Consider the following 27207-nt stretch of genomic DNA (forward strand, 5'->3'; position numbering starts at 1 on the left):
GCCTTGATTCACAGGGGAGTGAGATGCAGGGACACCTGCATAGTCACCTCTCTGTAGTAGGTAAGGGGCAACTGACTCCTACCAGGATTGTGAAATGAGAAACAAACCATTCTCTGTGAGGACTCCTGGACTGGGTACCGCAAAATTGGATAATTTCCCCATGTAAAACTTTTCTGGTGTTTTCCATGCGTTAAAAATAGCGGGTTCATCAAGGCAAGGTAAAATAAGAATATGATCTTCATGGCAAAGCGAGGTCTCTTTTTCAGTTCCCTAAAACTCTTCCTTGGGATGCCTTTTAACCCTCTGGAAACAATTTGGATTACAAAATTTAGAAAAGGACTGATCTCCTGTGACACTGCATGGCTCGATGAGATTTACCAGTTAGATCTCTTCTGCAGGAAACAGGGCAGACAGAAGTACCTTATGTCCATCCAGGCTTTGGGGTCTCTAAATCAGGACCCAGACCTAGAGGCCTCTTACAGAATGTTTCCCCAAACGTGTCTAGCTGGTAAACTCCCTCCTGACAAACTGGATGATAATGAGGCCTCTTCTGAGTAAACCCAGGGCCCTGGAAGAAACACAGGCGTGCCTAGCAAGGGGGATGCTGATTTTCTCAACCTGTCTTTGTTCTTTGTAATGGACAAGGTGAGGGGTGAGGGCTTCTCCCTCATTCATTTCCCATGTTAATGGCTATAATTGGAGCCCAACTATGGTTAGTCTATATCAGAATGGGGACTTCAAGGAATATTCCCTAGCAGCTGTTGAAACTCCCTTAATTTCTGGAAAGTTCCCTGTCTTCTCTGAAGACTGCCTAATTCCACTTGGTGGAAAAACATGGTCTTTGCAGTGGATGAGTGTTAGAACCAGGAACGTTTTTCTCTGTTTGGCTGCATTTTGCCTCTTCTATCCCCCACTCTGCTCCTCCTGCTTCTACGCCACCGCCACCTCGGGTGCAGTCTCCATACACCAGTCACTTCAGATTTCCCCACCAGTGTGTCAGGTAAAAATTGACAATGGGGAACAAACTGATTGACTTCTAAAAGTGGACCCAAGTGGAACATAATTCGATATTTAAACTAAGTTAAGTTTGGTGGTTTAATGTCTTTAAAGTTATCAGCGTTAAATATGAAACTTTAATTCTATCGAGGTTTGCTAAAGATCAAATAAGCTCGGGTGATCTCCACTGTAATTTGTTAGCAAAAAGATGTTTTAAAATGATGATTGTCTCGAAGTTTTCATGAGTAATTGTTAAGATAGCTTTCAAAGTCTTCATTAAACTGAAACTTTAAAGTCTTGCTTGGATGGTAAGTAGGATTCAATTCATTGGACATCTAGGTCTTTTCCAAATAGGTTAAAGTGCTACAGCATTGATTACTGGATTTAGGTTTGTGCTTTTTGAGTTATTGCAGAGAAACTAAATCTGTTGTTTAACATGTTCTGTACTTAACTGACTCATAAATTTGCCATCTGAAGAATTCTGGTGTGACAATTCACAACTGATTACTACTTAGTCTTCCTGGGAGACTAAGGTTTCTAAGAGTTGAAGTTCTGCTAAATGTAATTAAGACTGATAAAATAAGGGAAGCAACATATATGCAAGAAAAATCCAAGGAATGAAAATACATTTTTGTTGAAGGCAAAAAATAATAATTTTGCCCTAAACAAGACTGGTTGTTTGGAGAGATAGCTTGGATCAGCAGCAGCTTAATGTAAAGGAAAGCTGTGAAGCAGGAGAGCCAGGTTCTTGTCTCATGGAGTCAAAGAATGAATCTTGTGGACGAAATAGAGTGAATAAAACGACGGCGTTTTATTAAGTGAGAATACAGAAAAGTCTCTCAGGAGCGTGAGGGTCCTAATAGGGTTGCCAATGTGGGCCTCCACCAACAGTCTTATTTAGAACTGACCAGGGAGCTTGTGGCCTTATCATTCTTGTGATGTCTTAATGTTATCGCCAGTCCTTACTCAAATCTTTAATGGCTTACTTCTTTTTAGGGTCTGGTTATTCTTTGTTGGTCACAGATGGCTGTCATCAAAAGGACACCTTCCCCGCCTACACCTAGGGCAGTGGGGTGTGGTCTGGTTTGTTCTCTTATCTCTGGTTTCCTTACACCTCAGTATTTTGGGGATTTCTGTGAGCGTGATCCCATAGCCCCATATCTATTTCTCTCCTAGCCCCATTTGTCCCTTACTCAGCTGCAGAAGGTTTGTGGTAGGGAAATCTTTGGAAAGGAATTTTACATGTGGTCAGAATGGACTAAGTTTAAATTAAGGGATTTTCAAAGTACATGGATATAAGATTAGAATTATACTTTTCTTTCTATTCAAAAGACAAGTTGTTTTGGATTGTTGGTCTGCTCTTGATAAGAAAATGTAAACAAAGGCACTTTCTCTGTTGTCTGCCCAGAGAACTAGTTTTTATGTTTTGTCTTTATCAGGTCTTTGATCACGTAGTTAAAACTTCTCAGTGTTAAAGGAGCTAAATTTTGCCAACAACTACGTAAGCCTATCTTTTTGCCTTTGGAATCTCTTATTTTTTTTTTTATTTATTTTTTTTTTTGGAATCTCTTATTGTCACTTTGGTTAAATAGGTTAAGTTTTGTAAAGATCTGTAATTCTATCTAGGCAAGTGCTTTAAAACTTTCTAAGGTTTTAACAAACTTCTCAAGATTTAAATTGTAAATGACTCATTAGGTCTTTTTATTTGATATGTTAAGTTACTCTGGAGGCACTGTTAAATGATAACTTACATTTTTGTAAATGCTCTAACTATTCTAGATGATATGCAATTCCTGAAGTTTCAATATGTTTTAATACAATGTCATCACTTGATATTTTGATCATTGAAGTGTTAGAAATAACCTGATTTCCTTGTCAGCTATATTGTAAATTGTCATCTCATCTGGTCATTAACAGAAATGTCCATTTCTGAGTTTTTTGTCACTTATAATTGTTCTTATTGTCTTGCAAAATGAGTTTCATCTTCAAGGAGGTTCATAAAAAGGACTTTAGGACAAATACACATTTTTGAGATCTTTAAGATCAAAACTGAAATGGGTAAGAACTTCCTAAACTCAAGTTGCAGTCAAATTAAACCAGCATAGCACTGTGGGATTAATTGAACTAAAAAGACTCATTTTATAGTTTTGTGACTCTCGTTTGAAACTCTGCTGGTTCTCTAATGTTTGCTCTCTCAGATTCAGGAAACTTTCTCTTAAGGTATCCGTGACTTACAGAGATGTGATAAAGTATTCATTTGTGAACAAACTGAGCATTTAACTTTTCTCTCTACCTGACCCTCTGAAATTCAAAAGGTCTTAGTAAGTGTTCTTCCTTCCATGGCAATCATAGTCATTTGCATAAGCTCAATAAGAATCTATTTTCCTGGGCACTTGAGTGGCTCAGTTGGTTAAGCATCTGCCTTCACCTCTGGTCATGATCCCGGGACCCTGGGATCCAGTCCCATGTCGGGCTCCTTGCTCAGCCCTCTCCTTCGCCTGCAGTTCCCTCTGCTTGTGCTCCCTCCCTCGCTTTAGTGAGAAGGCTTCTCTCGCTAAAAAATAAATAAAATCTAAAAGAAAGAATCTGTTCTCCTTGAAACAAGACACCATTGGAAACATTGGTTATTTTACCAAGACTTTGACTATAATGTCATATGTGAGAGACATGCATAGACTCAGATATGAGCAGAGTTAACGAAGGTTAACTTTATGAAACTTGGAGCCATAAAGCCCCTTGGAAATGGTGGTCTGATACCTTGCTTACAGAGTTCCCAGCAGCCTTACTAGATGAGTAAAGAATGTCACTTCCTGGCAAGTGCAGGAACCTCAAGGTATATTACGGACTTCATCAAGAGAAATCTGCCCACATCCACAGGTATTACAGGCTCATCTGATGGCAAGTACTTGGCTTGGTGTGGAGAGGCTACTAAAAGTTCAACCTAGAGATTCTTTATAAAAAGTTCCAGCAAAGCAGATTTTAAAAGGTCTATATGATAATCATTATTCTTGCTGAGCTTATGTAAATAATTAGGCCACGTTTGTCAAAATTGGATTGTTTTTGCAAACAAATTAGTCTTGAGTTGGCTATTTGGATTTAAAATACAGGTGATTTGAGGGCAGCCTGGGTGGCTCAGTGGTTTGGCACTGCCTTCAGTCCAGGGCCTGATCCTGGAGACCCGGGATCGAGTCCCATGTCAGGCCCCCTTCAAGGAGCCTGCTTTTTCCTCTGCCTGTGTCTCTGTGTCTCTCTCTGTGTCTCTCATGAATAAATAAATATTTATTTATTTATTTGTTCAATCTTAAAAAAATAAAATGAAATACACATGATTTGGGACGCCTGGGTGGCTCAGCAGTTGAGCGTCTGCCTTTGGCTCAGGGCGTGACCCTGGATTCCCTCATCGGGCTCCTTGAATGGAGCCTGCTTCTCCCTCTACCTATGTCTCTGCCTCTCTGTGTCTCATGAATAAATAAATAAAATCTTAAAAAAAATAAAATATGGGTGATTTTAGGAAGAAAAATTGTCTCAATAACACACCTTTGCAGATGTTTAATTCTAGTTCTGATTGTCTTTAAATGTTGTTTGCCTAAGCTAGACCTGAGATCAACTTCAGAGAAATTGCCACAATAGCTCATGTGTAAACAAACAACTAGAAAATGGGATTAATTCCTCAACTAGCACCTTGACCAATTCTGCATGGCTGGATGACAAAATTGTTCCTTTAAAGCCACAGCATACCCCACTGTATGGGGTTGACTATGGACTTAAGGAGAATGGATGGCCACACTTCTTTATAATTGAATGGGATGATGCACTTAGGGATGCCTTTATCTCTTGAGACAAGTTTTCTCCCACTTGTGAGTGATTCCTTATATTTAGGATATTGTTAAGGCTGGACCTCAAACAAAGAAGGCTTCTTTAAGATTTTATTTATTTATTCATGAGAGAGAGAGAGAGAGAGAGAGAGAGGCAGAGACACAGGCAGAGGGAGAAGCAGGCTCCATGCTAGGAGCCCTATGTGGGACTTGATCCCGGGACCCCGGGGTCACCCTTTGAGCCAAAGGCAGATGCTCAACTACTGAACCATCCAGGCATCCCACAAAGAGGGCTTCTTGATGGTTTTATCTCTTAGTCATATTGATACGGGAGAGCTTGGTCCTTGTCTCACAGAGTCGAAGAATGAATCTCCCGGACACAGGAGAGTAAGTAAAGGGATAGAAGTTTATTAAATAAATATACAGAGAAAGCTCTCAGGAGTGAGAGGGGTCCTGACAGGGTTGCTACTGAGGGCTTGTAGTGTTGGTCTTTTATTGAGAACCTAATCAGGGAACCCAAATCCTTTTAACATTATCTATTGATACCACCATTGAGTAAGGACTATTGATAACATCTTTAATGGCTCACTTCTTTGGGGTCTGATTATTCTTTGTTGGTCACAGATTACTGTCATAAAAAAGACGCCCTCCCTGCCCACACCTAGGGCAGGGTGGTCTGGCTTGTTCCTTTATCTCTAGTTTCCTTATACCTCAGCATTTTGGGGATTTCTGTGAGTCTGATTCTGTGGTCCCCTATTCTAGCCCTGACTAATCCAGTTTGTCCCAAATTCAATATTTATTCTAGAAGCCACCTCCACTGAGGTAAAATTGCAAACAAAGGCTTTAGCCAAGCATACAACAGACCTCCTGGTAAAAAAGGGCCTCACTATGGGACATCCAAGACTTATGATAGGACTGCAACATAAAATAAGCTAAACGGTATGGTTGCTGAGCAGGACTCTAAATGAGACTTCCCAGGCACTAGATACATTCAACCAAGAATTAAGTGAAGTCAGAGAAGGACATCTCACGAACTGTACCACTATTGACTATTATTGCTATTCCATTTAGGGTGTGAGGAGTTTCCTCACACGTGCTGTTTTAACGTTACAGTTAACTCCCACAAGGTGTCCCAATTAATAGGGGACATTTTTGATCAAATAGGATCCGGATATCCACTGATCTATTTGACAGAATTGGTCATTGGGGATCTTATCTAAGGGATATGTTCATAATTTTCGGCCTAATACTTGTTTTATATTTATCCTTTTGCATGTGCTGATGCATGCACCATTTGCTGTTCATCATGACCCCCGGAGGGATATCGTGCGGCCTTGGACTGACCTCTGGATAGATTCTAACTGCCACAAAGCCCACTGACCCATTTTAGCAGGAAGCTGCCAGACAGATTATCATACCATTCCCTAAGGGCAGTTAGGGTTACTATTCCACGGGGAGGAATGAGTAAGGGACAGGCACAGGTAGGAAGGAGAAAGGGCTATGTGATCAGGCTCACAGAAATCCCCCAAATGCAGAAGTGTAAGGAAGCCAGAGATAAGGAAACACTCTAGATGGGCCCTAGGTGTCCAAGGGGGAAATTTTATTTATGACAGTCTCCTCTGGTCAACAGAAAATAACCAAACCCTAAAAACAAGTAAGGTATTAAAGATGTTATCACTAGTCCTTGATCAATGGTGCTGCCAATAGAGAAGTCAAAAAGATTTAAGTTTCTTCCAAAAGACCAACCCCCAAAGCCCTCAGTGGTAACCCCGTTGGGACCCTTCTCACTCCTGAGGGCTTTTTCTGTATCCCTGCTTCATAAATTTCTCTCACTTTAAACTCACTCTTCTTTGTCCTCAAGATTCATCCTTTGACTCTGTGAGATAAGAACCTAGCTCTCTCACTTCAATGAAATTACTAAAATATTACAAAACTCATTTAAAAATGTCCAGTTGCTAATGCTGATACATGAAAATTTACACACACACAGATACACACACAAACCTAATAGTGTTTATGTCCCTTTTCAATTTCAGGGGAGTCTATGGTCATGAAGTAGGAAAACGTCCTTGGATTACAGGAGATGAGACTATTTTAGGCCTAATGAATGACATTGTAGGTAAGTACAAAATGGATTTTTCCCAAAAGAATCATGAAGGCATTATCATTTAGATATAAAAGTAGATTATAAAGTCTAAAGTCTTATTGAAGAACATCCTGGTTTTCTATTTTAACCCATAACAGTGAAGAGTGAGCATACCATTAATTGAGACTTGAAGGCTATAGAGAGCATAATTGGGTATTTGGTACAAAAATAAAATAAATAATATTTAATAAAATAATAAAATAAATAAATAAAATATATAATATTTAATTATGTTTCCATGTATGTTTTAAGACTAATATTTACTCCCCATTAAAAAGCACATGCATTGAATTTATTTATAATTAAGCTAATTTCATAAAAATCTACCTAAATGAATGAATGAATGAATGAATGAATGAATTTTCTAACACTTCATTATATGATAAAATAAACATTAACCTTTACATGCTAAAAGCCTAAAACACCAATCAGGTTTTGGCTCATTTCAATTTAATCCACTGTGACTAATTTAAAATTAAGCCAAGAATTGTTGGAAATAATATGGTTGTTTTATAATGTGTTTCCTAAAGTGAGTTATGTACTCTGGGTAGTACTCAAGATAGTTGTAGATGGCAAATGTGTTAACATTTTGAAAAAAATATTTAATCGGGTTGAATGTTGAGCATTCCTTGAAATCTTTAATGATATTTAGGGAATTGAAAAATAAAAATAATGATATTTAAGCAACTGGAGTGGTGTTACTTGGAAATATTTAGAGGATTTAGGGAGATCCCAAGTTTAATAATGCCTTTTCAAATCTCATCCCTTTATAGGCAAGTCTAAAAATATCTTTATTGCTTCGTCCCAATTGCGTCTTTGTCAGTGATCAGAAGACAAAAATCAGTATGAGCTGGGAGAAAGTGGAATTACAGTGAGGACAGTAGGACTTACATCCAGAAAGAATTATACCAATTAACAAACTTAAAAACCTGAGGACTACCTTGTTTATTCAGAAATGATTATTGAACCTCTGCTGTGTATCTGTCAAGACTTGTGGTGAGGAAGTAAAATATTGAGTAAAAATCTTCACCATCTGTATCCCATGGGGTATCCTTAAGGGACTCCCATTACAGGAGGATACCAAAAAAAAATTATATTAATATAGACACATAACCATATAACACAAAGAAATACAAAACCAACCAACCGACCTTTGGGATTAGTGCTTCAAAGGGGAAGTGATTTCAAGTTAATGATGGAGGCCAGAACACAAGCATTTAAGTATTCTTTTTTTCTGAATTCTCACTAAACAACACTTAGTGGAATTTAAAAAATAAAAATTAAAAAAAAAAAAAACGTGAATCTCAAAGAAGAAATAGAATAGTGAAAGAGATGATAGCAATATTTTGGGAATTGACTAGCAAGTGGACAAGTGGTAACTGTCTTTGTTAAAAATAATAATAATAAAATCTTTTTAAAAAGCACAAACCAAATCTTAATCTCCCAATGGCAAAAAATGGAAAGCCACCTGCTTTACACCATGTATCCTTCAAAAATTTGGGAATTACAATAAGCGTCTCTACAAGTGGGAGTAAAATAGGAATAAAAAGAGATGTGTTGAAAGTCTGTTTAAAATTCAGTTAGGGGAAAAAAAAAAAAAAAAAAAAAAAAAAAAAAAAAAAAAAAAAAAAAAAAAAAAAAAATTCAGTTAGGGGGCACCTGGGTGGCTCAGTTGGTTGAGCACCCACCTTTTGCTCAGGTCAGAATCTTGAAGTCTCAGGACTGAGCCCTGCTTTGGGCTCCCTTCTCAGAGGGGAGTTTGCTTCTCCCTTTCCCTCTACTCCTCCCCTCATTCATGCTGTCTCTCTCTTACTCTCTCTTGCTCAAATGAAGAAATAAAATATTTTAAAAAGATAATAAATGAATAAAATAAAAATTAGTTAGAATGCCAGGTCCCTTTGCCCATTCCATGCTGCCAGGTGAATCCTTCTCCCCAGACAACCTGGTGAGTCTCTGGAGAAGGGAGAAGAAGGCTCTCAAGGGAGGATATGAAAACTATATTAGTCTGCTTAGGCTGTCATAACAGAATACCACAGTCTGGGTGACTTCAACAATGGATGTTTTCTCACAGTTCTGGATGGAGGCCAGAAGTCCAAGATCCAAGGGTTGTTTTCTGGATGGACTCTCTTCCTGGGTTGAGTGTCCACCTGGCCTTTTCTCTGTGCATACTCAGAGTCAAAGAGAACTCTGATGTCTCTCTTCTTAGAAGGACATTAGTCCTATTAGATAAAGACCTCACCTTATGATTTCATTTAACCTTTATTACCTTCTATAGACTCTCTCTCCAAATATAGTCACATTGGGAGTTAGGACAACCAGGACACACTTTAGTCTATAATATATTTCTTAGGGAGAACAAAAGAATTAAATAAGTGTTTATCTACTCTGTTCTAACTTATGCAGGAAACTATAAAAGTCTTCTCTCTGATATTTGGATAACCTAAAGTATGAGTTTTCCCAGTACAATGGCTCAGCAGGGTCACTTTGCAACAAGCCTCATGACGTGCACAGTGAAAAACACTCATGTGTGATACAACCCAAATTACTAGACTTTTAAGGAAAATCTATTTTTAGTTTACGAACTGTATGGATGTGTTACCTATTCAGAAAGAATAGAAAGGAAAAGAAGAATAGAAAGAAGAAAATAGAAGGATTGGAAGCAAAAGCAAGTTCCACTTCTTGCTAGCTAATACTGAGTAATCATTATACCATATAAGTTTGTTTTATGAGGTTATATTACAGGATCAGAATATTGACTTCTCATTTAAAATAACAGATTTAAGTACATACTGAAAGTGATCCCTTCTGTTTCAAACACAGAGAGATAATAGGAAAAACATTAGATTAACAAACATATAGGAACACTAAAGATAACAAAATAATAATAATAAAATAATACAAAAATCTCTACAGACCAGAAATAGCACCATTGCTAAAGAGAGGAGCAAGCACTTGGCAGCCTGGAAGCACATTTTTTGCAGGGCAGCACGTGAAGCCAGGCTGAATGTGCAGGTCTGAATCCAGACCCTCCCAAGGAGCTCCAGGGTGAATCTGCACAACTCTGAATGCCTGAGGCTGGGACCCAGGCCCAGAATATTGGACAGCCAGGGCCGATAAAGACAAAAACCTACCATCTCCCACCAGGCCAGTCAGGCTCTTGGGAACATGGAGCACTTGATCAGGTGTCAGCATTACCTAAGCAGTGTGCGTTCTGTTGGAGGAAGCTACCAGCTGAAGCATCCTCAGTTGTATTTAAAAGTGTGTTAAATAGCTGTTTGATAATGCTTCCATTTGTGTTCATTTTTAGGAGCCAATTATATTCATTCAAATGTCTAACATATAAGTCAAAAACCTGAAGACATCCTGGATTAATTTGACCTGAGCATGTATGTTTTCCTTAGCTGTGGGTTGTTCTTTTCTTTACTAGGTTTGCTTTCAGAACATAAACTGCATTCTAATCCTGTTATTTTGTGCTTAATATTTATCATCCTCTAAAAGAGGAGTTAGGATGTTTATATACAGGCCAGGGAAGTGGGAAGGTGATATTATTTTGTGAGATATATTTATGAAGCCAATAAACCCTGCAAAAATATTTCCTTTGACCATTTAAAAGTTTATAGCTCTATCACAACTTATTAAATATGCAAGTATTTTGTTTGCCTGGCAAATACATCACAACAATTACTGAAATTTCAAATGAGACATCTCTCATTATAACTACTAAGGAAAATGAAAAAAAGAAAAACCTACTAGTCAGATTTATTTAGAGAAGTAAAAGGAATGAATTTAGTAAAAAAATAAAAATATATATATATATTTATCTACTCTAGCTTTTGGGATTTTTCTGTGTCTTTGAAATACCATACAAAGTTATCACACATGGAGTGGGTAAACTTCATTGTTTTTTGTGGGTTTGTACTGAATACTGTATTAATGAAATTACAAACTTTTGATCCTGATGATATGGGATATAAAAGATAACAATTACTCATTGAAATGAGTACAGTCACTTGTGGAAATGAAGCCCAAGAAACAATATACATTTTGTTTATTATATATATCATAAGTAACAATATGCATATGTAATAAATAATTTATTTAAGGTAGGTAGATGATAGTCTTTCCAGAATCTCAAGCCATTTATGATAAATACATTGTAATATTTCATTTGAAATATTGTCAGTGAATGAAGGGGATTTTATTAAATGCCTGTTTTGTTCTTTATAATTCATATTTTATCAGGAGAAATATTTCTGCTATTTTTTGTTGACAAAGGATGTGAATTGACAGCGTCTACAAAAGTGTATCAGAAACTATTTTAAAAACTTGGTACTCTTTAAGAAAAATTCCAGTAACTATTATCCTCCAAATTTCTTCATTTTTAAAAATTGTGTATATTAGAGAAATTAGGTTCTTAGGTCAAGTTAAAAAATGAATAATATTTCTGTTTGTTTTATTAGGAATAGATTATTTTAGAAAGTGTTTTTACATATATTTGTGTTTATGTTTGTTTGTGTGTATGTTTGTTGCAAATCCCACGCAGGTTCCCTTTTTACCTGGGTCCCTAGGAAATTCTGAGGAAATTTGATTGAATTGGAAGTAGCAAAAACTTGTAACAGTTTTTATTTGTTTCCCATCTGTATACATTGTACCCTATTGTTATTTTTTATCATTCTTCCTCACTTTGTAACCCAAGAAACCTTAAATCTTCCTTGGAAGTAGATGCTGCATAGATCATGAAATAATTAAAATAATTACGTGGTAAGTACAGTAAAAAGCAACAGAAGTCAAATTTATTTTTGCTACTTGCAAGCTACCTACTGTGTCATAAACAGACACATGTATATTTGGGGAAATGATTGAATCTTCCAGGTTCTTAAAACCACAGCCTTTATTTCCCCCATAAAATTTCCCAAAAAAAGAAGTAACAGAAGGATAATAAAAATTATTTTGTGTACAAATTGATAGAGTGGTTAGGAGGAGGAGGAGGAGACAATGAGCAACTGTATTTTTTCATAGACACTGAAAAGAATTTCAATTTCAGATGAGAAGAAAAACTGTTAATAAAACATTTTATATAGAGCCAACAATTCTGCAAAATGTGGAATAACTTTCTCTGATAATTAATGTCATTATCAAGATGCTAGAAATAGAATTGCTGAAGAATATTATTAGTATTATTATTAAGCCTACTTCTTCCCTGGGTATGTAAAAATCGCAATAGGGCTGGATACATGCATTTCAGCTTATAAAATGTTGTAATGTGGACATAAATTTGCTTTATGAAACTTGTGGTTGGCCCTCCAAGAAGTAATAATCCCTAGAAGCTGTCTCCAGTTAGGAATCCTCAAGCATGCACTAGCCACCTCTGGAGGCCATAGGAATGTACTACTTGAGAGACAGAGTGAAAAGTTCTCAGACTTAGCCTGACTGCAAATCTACAGTAACATTTGCATCTGCTTAATTAATTATACAGAACATGGATGGCAGTTAGGAGATCCATCACAAATCCTCTTATTAAACACTCAGCAGCTTGGGGCCCTGTCATCTTCTCTTGGCAAAATATTTGAAATTAAATTAAAATCAGAAAGATGCAGAGGAATGTTGGTAATGAACATGGGCTTCCTATATTTGATTTACAGGGAGTGGATAATGTAGACAGTTTCCCAATGTAATCTGTAACAAAGATTTTAATCTCCTTCTTCTTCTTCTTCTTCTTCTTCTTCTTCTTCTTCTTCTTCTTCTTCTTCTTTCTTCTTCTTCCTCTTCTTCTTCTTCTTCTTCTTCTTCTTCTTCTTCTTCTTCTTCTTCTTCTTCTTCTTTTTTTTTCTAAGAGAAGGTTAAGATTTTGTCTTAATTCCTATCTATGAGACTTTAGGTGAGTTAGTTCATCTCTTTGGATGTTAGTTTCCTCATTGATAAATATGGACAATTAAAGTAAAATTTTATTGCTTACTGTGAAGAATATGTGAAAAAATGCAAGTCACACATTTAGAAGTACTAGAACATAATAAGGACTCAATAAATGTTAGCTTGCCAGGCATTGAGGTAAGAAAGCAGTGCTTGCATTTAACTAGGTTACATCTACTGGTAAAGCAAAAAATTATGTTCAGTAAATAAAATAAAACAAGCAGGAATGCACACACTCTTCTTCAGATGAGAACCCTGGCTCATACTCATCTTGGATGAAGTGATTCAAATCTTGACATTTATTGCAGTGAGTTGTAGATGATCTTCAAAAGTAAAGATTCTTTCAAATCCTGATAAACTTTCAGGAAGTTTTTTTTTTTTTTTTTTTTTAAGATTTTATTTGAGAGCGAGAGAGAGAGAGAGAGAGAGGCACAGACATAGGCAGAGGGAGAAGCAGGTTCCATGCAGGGAGCCCAACGTGGGACTCGATCCCAGGTCTCCAGGGTCAGACCCTGGGCTGAAGGCAGCACTAAACCACTGAGCCACCCAGGCTGCCTGCTTTCAGGAAGTTTTTAAAAACTTTTGCCTGCATACTTGTAGTTCTTGATGTTTCAACAGTAATTAAAAAAAAAAAAAAAGAAAAAGAAAAAAGAAAAACAAATAAAAAACTCTTAGAAGAAAAAAAAAAACAAAGGAAAGCAACTCGAAAGAATTTCAGTTTACTTAATTATTTTTTAAATTTTCTTATGGAATGCTGATGATATAGAAATATCTTAGAAGAACAGGTATTGGTTTCAGAAATGCAATTTGAACCAAAAGAGATAGGTCAGATGAGTATATTTTTCTTTAAAAATATGCTAAAAATCAGACTGATTTGTGGTGCTTTAGTGTTAGGAACCCTTGATTCTTTAGTGCCTGAAGTAGTTATAGATGAAATAAACAATTCTGTTAATGTTCTGAAACTTTAATATTTACATCATTCTCAGATATACCTGTGTACACATGAACACACATTAAATAGACTGACCGTCTCCTTCAGAAAGTTCAGTAGCAGGTGAGGAAAGCATTTCATGATGTGCTTGGTTGAATTTGGAGTGTTCTAAGATGAGATAATTTTTGTGCATGGTGGCAGATAAATTATTCAAGTCAGTGAAGGGTTATTTACCAAGAATTGATCCAAGTGTGAATATGCTACTGAAAGGTGAGAAAGTAGGTAGCACAGGGTCAAGTGCATGTCTACATTAATTGAGCCTAACATAGCTGGTTCGTTGCCTTCTATGTGCAAGAAAAATTTTAGGTGATCCAAAATGAACACTATATTGTTCGGAGAACTAAAATTCTCAAGGAATCTACAATTATTTTAATCAGAATGCAATTGCTAAGCTAAAATAGGAAGTCTAACCTTCATTAGAAAGTCTCCTTCCCTTCCGGCCTTACCAATTTCTTTGCTTTTTGTTCTGTGGCAACAAACGTATGAATTCTTTTTTCTTCTCATTACGTTCTTTCAAATGCCTCTCTATGAATTCTGCTCTCTTTATGAAATTACTTTCCTTCCTTTTCTCCTTTCACTTTCCCTCCTAAAATATTTTTGGAAATACGTGGTTCTCAGAAAAGATGCATGTAAATAGCTAACAGGGAGTTAAGCATAGTATTAGATTAGATATCTCAGATAATATTTTGTTTTAGAAATAACAGTAAAAATTCATAGCGTAATGCAAAGAAACAAATATAGAAAACTGGCAGTATTTCTTTTACATATTTCCAGAAGATTTTCATATTGTCGGAGAAGACATATGCCACTGTATGCAACATAAGGTTATCATATTCATATCTATCTCGTAAGTCTTTGACAAATTTTATTTGGTGCTCGAAATGTAGAATGACATTGGTCTCACTGTCCCGTGACTTCAGACACTGTCCACCTTACAAAGACCAGAGATACATCCTCTAACCAACTGTTTACCAACATTGCACATCAAATGGAGAAATCCATCTGTTAAATGCAACACGATGTTTTTCTCGACTAGATGACTGTGATGAAATATAAAATCCTAAATTACACACTTATCTCTAGTGGCCTCCCCTCGAGTGAACTTATCCTGAAATCTATCTGTAAATTAGTTATTTTACTTGCTGTCTCTTGTAACATGGAACTATAACAGAAGCACCTCTTTGGATATGAAATATAGGATTTGTATTATACATTTTCTCTTAACACTTCATACAGCTTTACAAACAAAGGCCCAAAACCCATTTTGATCAGTGATAGTTAGGAGATTTTCCTATTATACAGGCCTAATTGCTTTTAAGAGGCATTGTAAGAACTAAAAATATGAAAGTATTATTGTTGTTATTATACTCTGGGTTCTTAAGTACCCAATGTATGCTTTGTCTCGGTCTATTTCTAAGTGCTCAAGCCCTCATTACTAAGAATTAGATCAGATTATGACTGTGTAGTGGATATCTTAATTTTGCATGTGTTCTCCATCAGATAATACCTATCTGTATTAATTATCTTGTATCTCAGTGTGTGTGAATAAATCCCAGAGCTATTTAGGTTTTTGTGTTTGGCTTTCCAGCTCTTTTGTCTTATAAACTATTATATATCTCACTGTAATAACAGTGAAGTATGTTTGGCAAACTAGCTCTCTTTTGTTAAAAGTACGTTTTAATTGGACGTTAGAAACAACCAGTTTTAAAAATGTGATGGTCCTGTTTACCACAAAAATGTACTCTGTGGGAATTCGGCAAACTATCTGATAATAGGATAAATAATTTTTAGTTTACAGGAAAAAGCAAATGCTTCATTATTTTGTAGCTGTTATTTACTATATCAAAAAGCAAGTATAATTTTAGCTATGTGCATCTGAGTCCAGGTATCGCTGATAAAATGAGTCAAGTGGGAAAACTTCCATTTCTTTGTGATGACACATCAAATATGTCCTTATCTCTAAAAGCATTAGGGATGAAGGAACGAAGCCTCCCTACTCTGTTTTTCCAAGTAACTTCAGCCCTAATAGAAAAACCTAAATTATGATATGTTTACTTCGCAGGAGCCAATGAGAAAGAAATAGCCCTAATGAATGGTTTGACTGTTAATTTACATCTTCTACTGGTAAGTATCCTTTCCCACCAATGTTTAGTGTACACTCATTTGTAGAATCTGACATTTTTCTATCTTTAATTCATGAGCATCTGGTGGTTTACTTATTTAAAAATATGTTGTGAGGTTATTTTCATTTTTACCAGGAAATGCTGGACTATGATAGAAAGGCTTCTTCATAATCATGGGAGAGTTGACTCTTGCAAAGAGCTTTAGAATAATGAACAGTTCTTATCTCAGAACATAAGGAATAAAAGTCTCAGTGGGTTAAAAGCAAAACTGCTTGCAAGCATACAAAACAATGATGTACAAATGCTAGCAAACACTGAGCTTTTCAGAAAGATAATTTTCCAGTATGCTGGACGTTAGCAGGGTGGGATTATGGATCAGTTATGCTTTTACAGACTAATTTTTGGGGAGTAGGTTAAAAACGAATTAGAACATAGAACTAAATTAGAGAAAAGGCATCTAAGTATCTTAAATGAGTTACTATATTTAAAGTACTTCCTACTTCCTGTGTGTGTGTGTGTGTGTGTGTGTATATATATATATATATATATATATTATATACCTTAAAATGTCAAATATATTCTTGATTTGGAATATGGTGTCTGTGGTAATTGCTTGATGCTTTGAAAAAGTTTTATTTCATTTTTAAGTGAGTTTTTAGAAACATGTCTACATGACCAAAGCACATAATGAATATACCGATATTTTATGTTAAGAAAAATGAAATGACTGTTAAATACCCCTAAAGGAACATGTTCACAGAGTATATTGAACATGATGGTAAATAGCATAGTTTTAAGTTCAGACACTTCAGGGTTTGATTTCTGGCTAAGTTACTTAATGTCTAACTTCGGACAAGGTTTCGGTGATGTCTAAATCTTCATTTTCTCCCTTGTGAAAGTGAGGACAAGCATACCTACCTGCTAGGTATGTACAAGGGTGGAATATAATAATGTGCGAAAATTACTTTAGCACCCTGAGCAGTGATCAACACTGAGTCCACAGTAGCCATCCTTTCTTTGTTGCTATTGTCAGTCAAGGTGTATTCACCAGGTAAAGGGTGGGGGGGTCAGAGGCAGGGAGAGGGCTCCCCTGAACAAATGAACTGCTTCTCCCTGGTGCTTCTAGAAATGTCAAATGTTTCATTTTAGGGCTGGGGCACTTCCAGGTGGACCCAAAATAAAATCACACAGAGTAATGAGACAGTGGCAATACGATGTACTAGAAACCAAATCGGCAGCCTAAGATAAATCAATATAAATAAGATTCATATAGAACATATTTCAGTCTTATAATAGAGCAATTACCATTAAAGTCATTGGGGAGATAATTTTTCAATTAAAATTTAAGGGAAGTTTGAGAATTTGTTTTTATCTCATTCTATGTTGTCTTCCAAATTTGCTTTGCCATTGATAAATGTAAGGAGCCAATACCTTCTTCTATTTTATAGTTCATTAGAAATAAGGCTAATTAATTAGAAAAGGAACCCTTGACAGACATCTAGATGTGTAATTAAGTCATGCCTTTAAAATGCTGGAGATTATAAAATGAGAGTATGATATAAAATGAACAAACGTTTTAAATTGCGCATTAATGCTTTTCTCAATAAATCCATTTCATTGCAGTTATCCTTTTTTAAGCCTACACCAGAAAGGTATAAAATTCTTCTGGAAGCCAAAGCCTTCCCTTCAGATCATGTAAGGATGCTTCAAATTATATTTCTACTGGAGGGTATTATGCTGAGTGAAGTAAGTCAGTCGGAGAAGGACAAACATTATATGTTCTCATTCATTTGGGAAATATAAATAATAGTGAAAGGGAATATAAGGGAAGGGAGAAGAAATGTGTGGGAAATATCAGAAAGGGAGACAGAACGTAAAAACTGCTAACTCTGGGAAACGAACTAGGGGTGGTAGAAGGGGAGGAGGGCGGGGGGTGGGAGTGAATGGGTGACGGGCACTGGGGGTTATTCTGTATGTTAGTAAATTGAACACCAATAAAAAATTAAAAAAAAACAAATTATATTTCTATTTTTTCGACTCTTCCTAGAGGAGTGTACCATTTACTGTGTTGAATAGTATATTCTCTAGTCTTTTTCAAGTAACCTTACAACAAAAAGATCTGTCAAATGCTTCTGATTAGGCATTTTAAAAATATAGATTGTAGCTTCATTTCTTTTGTTCAAGTAAAACATGTGTTCGGGGAGGAAAGGATTGAATAGGAACATTGATTTATTAGTCTTTTTAAAAACATTGAGCGAACCGCTGGTTTAAATCAAGTGCAGTTATAAATATTTTATTAATTCTTGTTGCTGTTTTATTTTATGAAATCAAATCAATACATACCCCAGTGCTAAATCCTTTAGCTACATAAAATAGGGAGAAAACTTTTATTTGTCTCTAGCATGTTAGCGTAGTTATTGGTGATTCATTATTGAAAAAACCATTAATTAAAGATTAAAGGTACTTCTTCTGGTTCATTAAATCTTGCTTCTTTAAGAAATTTGCTTGTTCCAGATAGACATGGATAAAAGCATATTGTGTGTTTCATTTTTAGTGTTAGAGAGAAAATTGATTTCTGTCTTTCTATTATCATTGTTAACTATTCTGACTCACATCTTGTAAGTTTAAGTCATTCGATTATGTCTAAATTAATAGCCATTACTTTACTAGCCATTACTTTACTAAAAAGGATCAAAACCCTAGTATTGAGAAAAAATTCAGGGTCCCTATAATTTCCCTGTTCCCATTCATATCTTATAGTCTCAGTGAAGGGAACTTTCTGATGTCCTTTCCTTTTATTACTAGCTTAATTTTAAAATGTCCTTTCCTTTTATTACTAGCTTAATTTTCCTATGAGCTAGCTCAAGTGTACCAAGTCCACACCACTCACTATGGTTATTCTGTAAACTCCAGTTTTGACTTAAGTCAGGTGATTTAAAATCGTCTGTAAGTCTCTTGGAACTCCCTAAAGTCTAGATGATCCTTATGCGTCCATCCATTTCTAAAATATAGTGCTTCAAGGGATGTTCAGATTTCTGCATATAAATTATATTAAGCTATTCTCTTCTGGTGTGTTCTGTTCAGTGCCTTTTAACCTTGACTTTACATTTAATACAATGATATGCTTTTATTATTATTTTATTATCTCTTTTTGGAGTTATTTCAATGTACTTCTGTGCATTGGACTTGATTTAATAAATCATCCTTCTTTTCCAGTATGTTATTGAATCACAGCTTCAACTTCATGGACTTAACGTTGAGAAAAGTATGCGGATTATAAAGCCAAGAGAGGTATATGAGCAAAAGAAATAAATATTCATTATGTTTCTATTTAGTATTGATTTTTTTCTTCATTTTCCTCAAAAGTCTATTGTCTTCATTACTTTAATGGACCTTTCAAGAAAGTATAAAAGACCTAGGCTTCTGTTACTGTTAGCTCATTTTGCCTAAAATGGAGAATTAGCTCAGAATTATATTTATTTTCATTTTTCAAGGGATAGTCATATTACAAGCAACCTATTTTCCTATGAGTGCCACTGGAGTTTACCATATTCTTCAGTGGGATGGAAAGGGGTAGCAAATTGCATATATCATTTTCAATTTCAATTCATTGCCTGTGGATGCCTTTAAAATGGTATTTTTTGAAATTGAAGTATGCCTATCTTTTATATCTCTTTTTAATCTGAGTGTCAATGTTTTCCTTTGTGCTTGGATGGGGTGGGGGAATAGAAAAGGATGTGGTATAGCAGAAAGAGCTTGGATTTTACAACCTGGCTAATACACTCCACAGAAATCCCAGACCCACCAGCTTACTGGGTAAGGGACTTTGAGAAAGTTACTTCATTTCTCTGAGATTCCATCATATTTAAACAGATAACAAAGGAAACACCTAATCATGCTTGACATATGTTCAAGATCTAACATACTGTGCACTTTACGTTAATAGAGATATAAGATTAAGTTGTACAGACGTTGACATATAAACTCTGTATAATTTGGCACCAAAAGATCCACGCAGAATAAATTGTAGGTTTCACAAGTGATGCTCCCAGGCCGTTAAGCCAATATTTGAACAATTATTTCTTTCAACCCAGAATACGTTGAGAAATTAAATTCTATTCCATTTAGTTCTATTTGCCAACATGCAATCAATTAATTGAATAGAAAGTTCTCATACCTGTGACAGGATATCTATTTCATATGTCATATATAAATTGCTGATTTCCAGCTAAAATGAATATACCCACTAATTTATCATAAGTTTTAATGTTAAAAGAGATAAGTGTTGTGGAACCTTATGAGTTAATCATAATCTTGGGAGCATTCTTTTTTTTTGGGGGGGGGGAGCATTCTTTAGCATTACTAGATTAGAGCAGGTCAATATCAGAGAGAACCGTATTCTACTATTAAGAAATACATTTCTTATTTGCTTTGTACTGATTCTTTAAATAAGTAATTAGTATATATATTACTTTTCTTTATCTTCTGTTTAGAAGATTATGGTGGACAAATCATTTTATATTCTTTTAAGAAAAAAAGAGTTTTGGATTACCACATTATTAATTTTACTTAGAATTTGTCTTAGAATTACTGAATTCTTCTCTTTTATATATAAAATACACATCAGTTAATAGTTTATAGAGATTTCAGTGTCAGTACTATTTTTACAGATTTCAATTTTATAAATAAGCTCTAAGCTTCTAGTCAAAACTATATAGTATGTGCTAGATTTGTGATATACATGTGCCTACTATGGGACACAGTAACTGATAAGTAGCAAGAATTACCAATAACTAAAAATAACTGAAGGAAAATTTATGAATACCTTAATGAACTTCCCTTCAATATTAATGCAGTTAATGATGCTTTGACCTCAAAACTGTCAGATTTAGCAGTGGGGAAAAATAATAAAAACTTTATAAATGGATAACAATGATTAGGATACAAGCAGATACTTTGTGTTTAGCTGATTTCCTTTGGCGCAAGTAGTTCACAAGACCAAATCCAAATTACTCAGAATTTTCACTAAGTAACCAATCATTAGTCTTAGCTGGGGAGAAGTGGGCAAAAGTAACTTTGATAATAAATTGAGTTTTATTGATTTTTCTCTTCATTTTTTGGAGCTTGATCTTTAGATCAGTGTGGAGGAGAGTTTACTTTTAAGATAACAGAAAATAGGGATCCCTGGGTGGCTCAGCGGTTTAGCGCCTGCCTTTGGCCCAGGGCGCGATCCTGGAGACCCGGGATCGAATCCCACGTCGGGCTCCCGGTGCATGGAGCCTGCTTCTCCCTCTGCCTGTGTCTCTGCCTCTCTCTCTCTCTCTCTCTCTGTGTGTGACTATCATAAGTAAATAATAAAAAAAAATTTTTTTTAAAAGAATAAGGTAACAGAAAATATCGGTTAGGTCATACTCAGGTGAAAAATGTGTTAAGTTTTTCATCCAGGAAAACATAATGTGATAGATGGATAAATGAAATAATTTCCAAGAAAATTTTGCCGTTTACTATTTCATGGACTTCTTATACTTTCTGGTATTTTACTGCATGGTTTCCATGCAGTAAGAAGAAAACAATTTGTAGGTATGCAAATAGTAAAGATTAATTGAAAAAATTGAGGAATAAATCAAGTAAGGGTTTTACAAAGACAATTTTTTAAAACTTTTTTAAAAACAATTTTATCATTTCTTATAACAAAAAGCAATTTCGTTATCATTTCTTATAATAACAAAAAGCATGCTGAAATCCTGCTCTCTTGCCAGATTTTTTAAGACCATTAATCTGAAAAAAAAATTATCTTGGATTGTTCTATGTGAGAAAGAGCTCAAGGTGAATTTTAGACAGGGAAATATGAAGTGACAAATTTGTCATTGTGGATTGGATGTAACTTGTGCCTAACTCAACTTTAGGGGGAAGAAACATTGAGAACGGAAGATATCCTTGAAGTAATTGAGAAGGAAGGAGACTCGATTGCAGTGATCCTGTTCGGTGGGCTGCATTTTTATACTGGACAGCTCTTTAATATACCTGCCATCACAAGAGCTGGACAAGCAAAGGTATGCATGTCATTTTTTTCCTTCCCATCTTCCCCAAAGCATCACTTTACTGGAGTATTCTAATTGCATTTCTAGTGAAATACCTTTGTGTGTGTCTGTGTAAATTTATTTAAAGAGTTAAAAAAAAAAAAAGCAAGCCTTACATTAAAAAAAAAATAATCTGTTTTGCTTTAGGCATCTCTATTTAAACATCTTTTTGTCGCTTCTGTTTCACTTCCTCACTTCTGTCTGCTGTCCCAAAGTTTGCCTCTAATCAGCAGGACAGGTGAGCTTCCTGCAGGTGATGTCATTGGTACTGGGTTAGTCTGTCAGCAGAATATGTCAGATAATAACTGCATATGCTAAGACTGTTAGAAACACAACTCTGGTACTTTGTCATTTTATATATAACTCATTCTGAATGTAATTCAGTTGTCACTTAACCTCAGGTGCCTGAAGAAAGGGAGATGCAGAATAAAAGTTAACAGTAGATCGAGTTTTACAGTGTACTTTAAAAGCCACTTTGTTTTTAAGACTTGAGAAATTATGATGCTGTCAATAACGAGAGTTTTTCCCTATATATTACTAACTCACACTTACGTTGTTCACTATTTTGAAATCATGTCTGTTTATATACGTTCGTTAAAAAAAAGTGTTTTTAGTGTTTATTTGCCTGAAAAAAGAAATCAGAGAAACAATGTTCAATGGCTACCATTTGTATTCAAAATCCTTAAATAACAGTTCTATCTGATTCAGCAATGAAATTATGTATTTAAAAAGGTGACAATCGAATTTTATTCTGAACATTAATAAGTTATGGGATTAATATATGTGTGAAGTCTAGCTAATATATTCAGTTATTGAAGCTAATGAATAGAACTAATGAAAAGAAATTTAGCACCGTTATCAGCAGTCTCTGGGAATTTTCAACCACGACTTCCAACTGGTTTGATGGATAACTGTGAAAGTGGTGCATTACAAAAGATATAAAGATAATGTCTTCTTAATTTAGGCATTAAGTGTTAAATGCCAAAATAAAGGGGAGGTCAATAAAAAATTATATTTTAAAATGTTATGCAAGTAATCAACAGTCTCCGATCCCCGTAGTATACGTGCATGTCTCATTAACTCTCATTGAAATGAGGCAGGAAGATAGAGAAGAAAGACCATGGGCTTTTGGATCACAGTCTGGTTTAAATCTTGGCTAGGTCATTTAATTGTTATATGATCTCGGGCAAGTTACTTGACTTTTCTGGGCCTCTTTTCACAAGTGTTAATTTGGGATAGCAGGGCCCACTTCATAAATTCCCTGTCAAGGAGAAAGAATATAAAATATCCACAATCTTGCACACATTCTGTCATTTAGTGAGGGATTCCTCACAACTTTACCGTCCTCAGCAAATATGAAGGCATGGAAAGTGGTTCTGGTACCCATTTTCTCTCATTGCCTACTGAAAAGCAAAATAAATTTGTTTACTTTAGGTGCTGTATGTGATTCTCATTCTTAACTACTTTGTTTGCTAAAGCATTCTCTCCGTATTTTGCAGGCTTTCTTTTACTTAAAAAGTAAAATAAATGCTTACCATGTGAAACTCTCTGACCTTTCAGTCAAATGAAGGCAGGAAAGAGCAGTTCCATCTCAATGTAACTGCACAGATGTGACAGATACTATGGGAGTGAAATGGTGATTGAGTAGACTTCAATTTATCCATTATCAAAATTATTCTAACACTCATTTATACTCTTGGTAGACAATTTCTCCCACTCCCAATGGAGGTTGAAAAAGTTATTTAAAATGTAGACTTACATAGCTCTCTTGGGTGGTCTATAAAGATAAAGCTGAAGAGAAAGGCAGAGAGAAAATTAAAGGTGTCAATCAAAAAAGAGTTAGGAAATTCTAGAAAAAAAGGCATAAAAAAATCACTGTTAGAAATGGCTAAAAAAAGATTAAAAAAAAAAAAAAAAAAAAAGGAAAGTTTCCAGAAATGAAGTATGGCAGGAATGAAAATGATATTGGGATGGAGCAATGGAAGTCAATAAGAAAATTTTTATTTCATAATCATGTGAGAGGCAAGTGGGGATGGGAATTCTGAAAAATATATTAATTAAAGAAATGCACACAGACCGAAAAGAACACAAATAATCAGTAAGTGGTTTGGTGAATTATTTTGAGCCCTTATAACCATCACCCACATCAAGAAGCTTCTAGAACATTTATACCACTCAGAATCCTTAATTGTGCCTTCTCTCAAATGCTGTTACCTCCCCTCAAATGTACCACTGCTGACCTGTAGCCATATATATAACTTTGTCCATCTATAAATGTCTTAATATGTATTCTTTTGTATCTGTCTTATTTGCTTACTATTATGTTTCTGAGATTCATTCATGAAGTAAGTTAGCAGTAGTTTTGTGGGGGCTTTTTTGGTAGCAGTTTTGTTTTTCTTTTCATTTCAGTGTATTATTTCACTATATGAAATAGACTACAATTTATTTTCGTTTTCCATTCTCATCAAGATAGATATTTGGGGTTTATTTCCATTTGAGGGCTATTGCAATAAATGCTACTCTAAACATTCTCATACATTTTTAAAGTAAGCATTCACACCGATTTCTGTAAAGTGTATACTTTGGATTGGAAATCTTGGAGATAAGGTATACATATGTATGCTTAATCCTAATCAATAATACCAACTTTCCGAAAGGTTGTGGCCAATTTGGTATATACTTCCCATCAGCATATATGAGAATGTCTGTTGCTCTATGTCCTCACTGATTTTGTAATTTAATGCATTGTAGTTTTAATTTGCATTTCCCTGACTGCTGATGAAGTTGGCATCTTTCAAATGTGTTATTGCCTTCTGAATATCTTCTTTCACGAAATGCTTGTTCACATGTCTTGCCCAATTTGCATTTGGTTTTCTGTGTTTCATTATTTGCTTGTAGGTGGTATAGAAATGGATTCTGAGGCATAGAAAAATGACAAGATTTCCGGTGATCATCTAAAAGAAAAATTAATAATCAGAAGAACAGTTTTGATACAGATCATGAATCTCTGATACTGAGGCTTTTCTTAGATGAGAAGGCCTAAGACAGTGACATGTGCAGTAGGCCAACGAAAATTGACCATAGCATCAGATTATAAGGGAAGGCCAGCATATGAGAAGACACATTAGTTTGAAGACACATTTTCATTTTTTGTCTTTGAAGCCATTTACTGTATTTTAGATTATTGGCCAACCAATTCTGCCTTACTTCCCTATTTCTAAATTTTTCATATTCTATTACTTGTTTGTACTAATCACTCACTGCCAAGATTTTTTTCTCATTGCCAGGTGAAAGCTACAGGGTACTCCCACCCTCAAAAATTGTTATTTACGCTCATCCTATTACAACTGGAAATCCTACATCCATTCTGAAATCAGTATGCTCTAGTTTTGTCTCCCCATTAAAATGACCCTAATATTTCATGCCACCACCTTTCTGGACCTTTTGACTCAATTCTGACACTTTCTTCTCCTTTGCCTTTTCAACGAGTCACTTCTTAATTCCACCCTCCCAGATTTGGTCTTTTCTTAATATTCCTAAATCAATTATGAAGTTGTTAAGCTTTAAAAACAAAATCCCAGTGAGAAAATAATCAAAGATTAGGGATTTCTTTTTTTTCTTTATAAGATTTGAGTTAGGAAATCTCAAATTCCTAAGGGATGCAGTAAGATGCTGGGATGCAGTAAGAAGTTGAGTAATATCTGAGTGGCATCTCCACGGTTCTTTTGGTTTTTTTCTCAGGCTTCTCACATCGCGGTCACAAGACAGTTGTCCCAAATCCAGATATCACAATTCTATTTAAGGCAAAGAGAAGGAAGGAGGGAGAAGTAGCAGAGCCGCTTCATCTGTCCCTTTCATCCAAAGTGCAAAATTATTCCCAGAAAAAGCTAGCAGATTCCTGCTTATGATTCATTGCCTTCTGAAGTGGTAGCTTCAAAAGAGCATGAGTAAAGAAATTTTTAACCTTTATGGTCTTATAGTAGAGACAAGTTTAGGTTCACCAACCCACAGTATTTTTTACATTTCCCATTTTTACTCAAATGAAAAATCATTGTTTCTAACTTTTTTCCTCTTTCCTCTTCCATCTCTTCCTAATTTTTCATTTTCTCCCTTTTTTCTTCCTTTCTTCCCTATTTCTTTCCTACTTTGCATTTTATTTTCCACCTCATTTCACAAATCATTTGAAATCAATTCACAGGAAATTGATTAGGCAACACAATGAAATATAAGGGGAGAGAATAAAGGGAAAATCTTATGGGGGGGTCTATTGAATAGACCCCCCATAAATTATAATTTCTCAACTTGGATTAAGATAAGAAATAGATAACAAATAGAAATTATTTTCATTAGAAACTCTTTAGTGTATTAGGTAGACTAGGTTTTGGTAACAGATAAAGCCATAAATGCTTTTATTGTGATAGATGTTTATTTATTGTTCATGAAGCAGCCAGTAATCAGCTTTCTCCCATGAAATGATCTAGATTTCCAGTGACTCAAGATTGTGTCCTAAGGCTTTCATATCCTGAATCCTTTGTCTGGATTCAGCCAAAGGAACGGGATAGAAGGATGGGAATGGGGCATACCAACTACTTAAAAGCACTAACTTAATCATGGCAAAATTTACTTCTCCTCATTCCACTGACTAACACACGGACATTTCTGGGAAATGAAGTATATGTGTGCACTTAAGAATAACAGTATTAGTTTTCCACACCTGGAACTCAGATGTTTTGTCCTGTTGGAGTAGGATAGTTATTCTGAGGTGCAGTGTAGCATTTGCATTAATAAAAATTTTAGATAGTGGAAGTGGGGTCTGACATGATCTTGAGTCCATTGTCTCTCTTTTAGTTTCTTGCATAGTTTGACTAGCTTAATTCACTTACCAATGTGATTTCATTTCTCCACAAATAATTAGGGAAGGTAAGAGTGCCTGTCTCCTAGGAGAACAAACAAGATACTATTCCTGAAACACTTAGTATTTAGTACATGGGAAATAATCAGTAAATGTTAGCAATTATCAATATATGGGAAAAGACATATTGGAATATCCAGTCTACCAGAAAAAGAAATAATGTATCCTTCGACAGAAAGTGAAGTATTTAGAATTGTAAACTATCTCACTGGAAGCTTCCATACTAGAATATAA

General features: G+C 35.3%; 1 protein-coding gene across 2 annotated transcripts in view; it reads left to right on the forward strand.

Moving 5' to 3' along the window:
• Positions 1-27207, forward strand: part of KYNU (kynureninase) — a 129746-nt gene that overhangs the window by 47793 nt on the left and 54746 nt on the right. For both annotated transcript variants that reach the window (XM_038565112.1, XM_038565113.1), the window contains exons 4-8: positions 6848-6930; positions 15921-15982; positions 17605-17676; positions 19198-19272; positions 21888-22034. In XM_038565112.1, the coding sequence (XP_038421040.1) occupies positions 6848-6930; positions 15921-15982; positions 17605-17676; positions 19198-19272; positions 21888-22034 (439 nt within the window). The remainder of the gene's footprint in view (positions 1-6847; positions 6931-15920; positions 15983-17604; positions 17677-19197; positions 19273-21887; positions 22035-27207) is intronic.

The sequence above is a fragment of the Canis lupus genome, chromosome 19, assembly GCF_011100685.1.
Source record: "Canis lupus familiaris isolate Mischka breed German Shepherd chromosome 19, alternate assembly UU_Cfam_GSD_1.0, whole genome shotgun sequence".
Taxonomy (NCBI): domain Eukaryota; kingdom Metazoa; phylum Chordata; class Mammalia; order Carnivora; family Canidae; genus Canis; species Canis lupus.